At 36.5% G+C, this 6,056-nt stretch overlaps 2 protein-coding genes across 2 annotated transcripts; one reads left to right on the forward strand and one right to left on the reverse strand.

Moving 5' to 3' along the window:
- LOC109234375 (F-box protein SKIP23-like) lies at positions 315-2,937 on the forward strand. Its single transcript, XM_019400350.1, has 2 exons — positions 315-1,732; positions 2,571-2,937. Exon 1 carries the CDS (start codon positions 358-360, stop codon positions 1,726-1,728), a length of 1,371 nt encoding a protein of 456 aa, XP_019255895.1. The 5' UTR covers positions 315-357; the 3' UTR covers positions 1,729-1,732; positions 2,571-2,937.
- Positions 3,502-5,003, reverse strand: LOC109234376 (ganglioside-induced differentiation-associated protein 2-like). Its single transcript, XM_019400351.1, has 3 exons — positions 4,767-5,003; positions 4,042-4,306; positions 3,502-3,904 (listed from the first exon to the last, which is right to left on the reverse strand). The coding sequence occupies exons 1-3, from the start codon at positions 4,906-4,908 to the stop codon at positions 3,682-3,684; spliced, it is 630 nt and encodes a 209-aa protein (XP_019255896.1). The 5' UTR covers positions 4,909-5,003; the 3' UTR covers positions 3,502-3,681.

A 6,056-nucleotide genomic window follows, 5' to 3' on the forward strand; every position in this document is an offset into this window, starting at 1 on the left:
GGTCAATTAATTTACGTATAGCATAGACAAACCTTTGTGGTAGAAGTTAGAATCAGACAGTGGCACGGAACCGGAGGGAGTATAATTTTACTGTGTTAATTTTTTTCAGTTACCAACATTGTTTCAACTTTCAATTAAACATATTTTTTTCACCAATTAGCTTATTTTACTTATAAATGATTAAAAGTATGTGATGCAATTTTCTTTGTAATGGATAAAACAAAGTCTTCTCTTTGACATTCTATGAGCACCAAAGGCAAATGGTTTGCTTATATCATTTCTCTCCTTTTTTTCCTTTTTTGTCCTTATCGAATAGGAGTAGTAGTATTTAGATAATAATACTCTGATTAAGTTGACATGGATTGCCGGCATTTTCGGGGATTAGAATTAGTAAGTCTTAAATCAGAATTGAGCTTACTTTCAAATATCTTTTTTCCTTTTCTTTTTTTTCCCCCGGCATTTACTATCAAGTCTATAAGTGGGAAATTTGTGTGGTCGCGGGAAAGAGCAGCTAAACTATCCTATTGGCCATTCTCTAAAACCATGTCGGTTGACCATGACTGGTCGGAACTTCCGCCGGAGCTTCTCGATACGATCGTGAATAAGCTAGTTAACCTCCGCGATTACCTCCGTTTCCGAGCCGTTTGCTCCAACTGGCGATCCTCAACTCCGGCGACTCCCAAAAACTTACCTTGTCAATTCCCATGGTTAATGCTCCCAAAAAACCGGTCGAACCGGCGTGGTTTCTTCAACCTCCTTGATAACAAGCTCCACTTCCTCAACCTTCCCGAAGCTTCGAATCGCCGCCGACGTTGTGGCTCTTCTCACGGCTGGCTCATCATCGTCGACGAATCGCCGTCAATTTTCATAATTAATCCGCTCACAAAAGTAACTTTTAATCTTCCGCCGCTGTCTCAGCTTCCTAATGTTATAAATTTCGATTTTTACAGCGTAGGTCGAGAATTTACCATCCAATCTCCCGATGGCGAGGTTTACACTCGTAGTTTAAAAGAAATACGTGACTTGTTTATTAAAAAGGTTGTCCTTTCTAATAGTCCTTCACGTGATCCGAATTTTATTGCGTTTGTGATCCTTAATGAAACAGGCGAGCTTGCTTACTGTAAAAATGGAGAAAATTCATGGAAATTTATTGATGAAGCGCGGTTTTTTGCTGAGGATGTTATATATTTTGATGGATTATTTTATGCTGTTCATAAACTTGGATCAATTGCAGTTTGTGATGTTAGTGGTGATTCGCCTAGGGTTTCATTTATTGAAACGCCTAGGCAAATTGGCGGTGATATACAGTATTTGGTTAAAACGAATGATGAACTTTTACTGGTGACTAGGTCTTTGGAGCTTGATACTGATGCTGCGTATCATCAGCTTGATGTTGTGTATAAGACGGTTGAATTTCGTGTGTTTAGGTTGGTTTTAGAAGGGCCGAGGTGGGAGAAGGTGGATAGTTTGGGTGAGAAGATGTTGTTTTTAGGAGAGAATTCTTCATTGGCGCTGTTGGCTTCTGATTATCCTGGATGTGAAGGAAATAGGATTTACTTTACGGATGATTATTGTGAGGCTAATTATGATGGTGTCAATGGGAATCATGATCTAGGGTATTACAATTTAGAGGATGGTAGGATTGAAGCATTGTCATGCTATCCTCGCAATTCACATTCTATGCTTCGTTGGCCTCCTCCAATTTGGTTCACTCCGAATCCATGTTGATAATGTAAGTCTGCCTCTCTTTTACATTTTCTTGTGTACAAATTAGCTTAGATCTTTGGTTTCATGTAATATAAGTGTTGATAGGATTGTACTGTCCAACACTGTCCAACTTGAATTTCACCAAAAGCTAGTCTGATGCTATTGTAAGATATTTATAGTTATAGATGAAGCACAACTCAACCATTACAGTGGGAAGTAGAGATTGTTCGCTGCCGACTCTCTAAAACTTATTTTGAGGTAATTATACCTGCAATACAACGGAAGTGTGATCCTATAGTGCCAACATAAGATTGTAGTCAGGATAGATTTTAGGGTCTTGACATTGGGGAGCATTAATTATTTTCCTATGAAACCCCCCATTCTGACTATTTTGGGGCAAAGAACTTGCTTCCTCTCGCCTAGATTATAAGCTTGTGTTGATGTTGTAAATATGCAACATATAAGGACTCTTCTGTTAAGATGAAGTAATGCCAAATGTAGTAGTCCTGTATTTAATCATCTATCTGAATGAAGTTAATTTCCACATGAAATGGACGGAGATTTCAGTTTCTCCAACTCCTTGTAAACCATTTGCTGATGCTTCCTATGATAGATTCTTTTTGAATAGGCAATTCATGTGCTTTCCGAAAATCTCTTCCACCAATTACTGGGTTAACTTAATGGGAAATTATGGTTTTTAGCTCTGCCATGATCATGTAATGGTGAGATTTGCATAAATGTATATGTTTATTGTTTATTGCTCGTGAGAAAGGTTCTTAACGCATCTGTTCATCTGTCCCTATTTTGATTTCTCCTTGCAGTGTATACTACCTCTTGATTCATGTTATTATCTTGTTGCGCAGTGCATTTGGTGAATTCCCCCAGTGAGGTGGTTTGAGAATATGTCTCTGGCTAGAGTTCACTTTGATGGAATTACTTTGTATATGAGTTGCAAATAATCAAATTGTGGTGTGCTGTAAGTAAACCTGTACCTATATTTTCTTGATGCAATCTGTGTGACCGCAACATTCCTCGTAATCAAATATCTCTGTACTGTAAATAAACCTGTACCAACATATTTATGCCAGCAGCTTTCCCATGTAATTGCCATCTTTCTGCATCTGTTATGTCTCTATGAATACCTTCACTTGTATTCTGAACAACTAATTAGCTGGACTGAAATATTTTGCACTTTTGGAATTATGGATCTGAATTTAATATTTGTCGAAATTTTAGTAATTTTTACATAAATAAATATACTTTGTGTTGAGAATACTCTGTTGGTTGAACTCGTAACAAACATGCTACATCTGCCTCTAACTATCTCACCCTCCAATTCTGTCCCTCATGTCTCATGGCATCCAAGCGAATGATGCCTTTTAGTGGGAGCTCTCTAAGCTAACTTGCTAAGTCTCCAATGTTCAGTTTATGCGTAATCACTTCTGTCAAGTTCATATTTTTAAAGAAATTTTTGTCAGACGTGCTGCTCTTTGAAGAAAACGCGGAACAGCATATATGGGCAGCACAAGAGTCGCTAGAGAGAAAAGTTGTCCGACTTTATTTGAAAAAAAGAGAAAACAAAGCTTGTAATCAGCAGCAGTCACCTATCCCAACTCCTGCATCTTAAAATCTATTGCTGTTCCTAGAGAAGAAATAAGGAAACAAAACTTCGTCCGTTTGGTTAAATGATGCAAAGAGTTGCTGAGTTGGTTGCGGATTGGAATATTAAATCTCTTGCTCATTTGGTCTTCAGTTTTACAGTGTAAACAAAACTAAAATTTGGAATGCCACAGATAATCACTAAGCAGCATTTTGAAATTAAATTTGGAACGCCACAGATACAACTAAGCATTTTGCAGACATTCTAAAAGTAATAATACTTGCAGATAAAACAAAGTGACCTAAGAGGCCGGCACACATATCAGTTCAGCCCATCTAAGACCACCTAAAACAGTTTTTCGTCTTCTTTTACTACTAAGCAATACACCTCATTGAGTACATTGAAACTGCAGGTTCAACAGTAGAATCAATATAAACCCTTGGATGATCTCCCTCCATTCCATAATCCGTCATCGGACGGTAGTCATCCAACTCTTCTTCAAATTCATACACGAACTCTGGCATTTCTATCTCCTTTCTCTTTACGTGTTCCCACAAGAACTCTAACCTAGTCACGTAATTCAGCTTCCAATAAATCCTGCAATCAAATTCCATCATAGAGTAAATTACATGCTCTCAAGTCAGCTAAGTAAATATTACAGTAGTACTAATTAATCTTTTAAAATTGAAAATAGAGTACTTATTTGAAAGCTCATCTTAGGAAGAGTTAATTACCCTCCGGTGAAGATGAGACGGCCAAAAAGGGCAAGGAAGAGTCGAGATTGTAGGCTTGGGTGAAGGAAATAAACAGCTTTCAGATGATCTTTCACGTTTTCCGGCATAGCATCACAGATCGATCGGAGAGCTGCTATTCCGGGGAAATTTTCACTTCTGTTAACTCCGGTATGCACGTACACTATTGAGAATTGTCTTTCCCCTAAACTTGGATAAATCTTCTCTTGTAGATACTTGTTCACTGCCTCCACACTTACAATTCTTGCTGAAAATTATTGAATCAACCAGTAAAACAAAATATCAGAATTAGGATACAGAAACAAAACAAAAGTCCTGAACTTTTACACTGTAAAATTAATGTGTTGGCTTTGGCTTTAATTAAAATTAGCCATGATACTTTCAAAATTAATATCTAGACTCGGAGCTAGGATTTTCTCCAAAGAAATTCAAAATACCACACGAGAGTACTTGGGTTGACTCAAGTAAATTCAACATCTATTATATATTTCTAAAAAATAATTCTGCTTTTGTATATACACCATAAGTTTTTGACAAAAGAGACTCAGATGAACCACTTATGCTCACGCCCTGATCTCCGCCACAGACTAGGCTAACAAGAAAAAAGAAAAACAATTACAGCAATCTGTTCAAGTGTACAGATTTCTACTCTTCCTCTTATATAACTAACTGAAGTAAGATAAAACTTGAAGAAAGAATTAACTAACCAGGGAAAAGTTTGCCGATGATGCGAAGGATGGTGCAGCCACGTTTATCTTTACCTTGAATCTTGAAGATTTGGAGTTTGTCTATGAGTTTTTCTTGTTCTGGTTGGGAGATGGTCATCATCAAACAAGTTGGAGAATTCATAGTGTTCTTTTGCAGACTCCTGACTTTAGCTTAAAGAGAGTTGATAATAAACAGTTTTTGTACTACAAGTGTCTTTTTAAAAAGAGAGTATGGGGCCTATGTAACATTATTGTGGTTTAAAGAAAAGACTTTGGGTAGTTGAGAATAGATTTCATTCGGGTTTGGGTCATTTCTTTGCAAGTTTATACTGGAACAGATAGAAGTCATAATTTAATCCGTCTAGCATGATTCAATCTCACTCCTTTTTTAATTTTGAGTTAAATGTATTTTAAAAATTATTAGTTTAAGTTTTTTCAAATTTACATAATTTGCAATTTCCAAATCTGATTTTGTATATTTTAGTTTAGATAGCATTTTGACTGCCCCATAATTTGATGAATCATTTTGAATTTCAATCCGTTGAATCAAGTCAATAAACAAGTTATGATTTAACTCATTTAAACTTAAACAAGTTTTGATGGACAGAGTTATTTCGGTACATATGCTATTTCATAAAGTTAATCGAAATAATACACGCAATCTGATCTGGATACGACAATTATCAAAAGAGGCAAGTTACTAAGAATTGAGTTGATTTTGGGCGAAAATATAAAATTGATCAGGCGGTCAAAACTAATTGTATTTGCTAGCCAACAAGTGAATAAAATATATATAATACACATATATACATGTTATTAATTATTATTTTGTTGAAACGGCGAAAAATATAGTACATGTTTCTTGATTTCGTCACAATTCGAAACAAGGCAGGGAACGAGGGGGTGGTTGGTCTAATAATTTGAGTGCATGGGCCTTATCTGTTTTTGTGCTAGAGCCAAACCGATTGATGAGAGACTGAAGGTATATTCTAAGGCATCTTCCTTTTTCTGGGATTGAGGGAAGTGCAATATAGATGAGTCTGGACTTACTAAGAAGTGCAATATAGGGAACTGCCACGTTTCAGTCTGGATTTTGGATGATCTAAGAAGGATTTTTACTTGGATAGTATGGGAATGATAGGAGCTGAAAAGATCCTCTGTTTCTGAATTCCGTCTCTTTGGCCATTCCTCACACAGTTGTTGTAAGCATTGAATTTGTACAAACGTTGGTGTTCTTACAGAGTTTAGCAAGTGGTTATGTATAAATCTTTCTAGTTATCGGACTGTGTT

This window comes from Nicotiana attenuata, chromosome 11 (assembly GCF_001879085.1).
Source record: "Nicotiana attenuata strain UT chromosome 11, NIATTr2, whole genome shotgun sequence".
In the NCBI taxonomy this organism is placed as follows: domain Eukaryota; kingdom Viridiplantae; phylum Streptophyta; class Magnoliopsida; order Solanales; family Solanaceae; genus Nicotiana; species Nicotiana attenuata.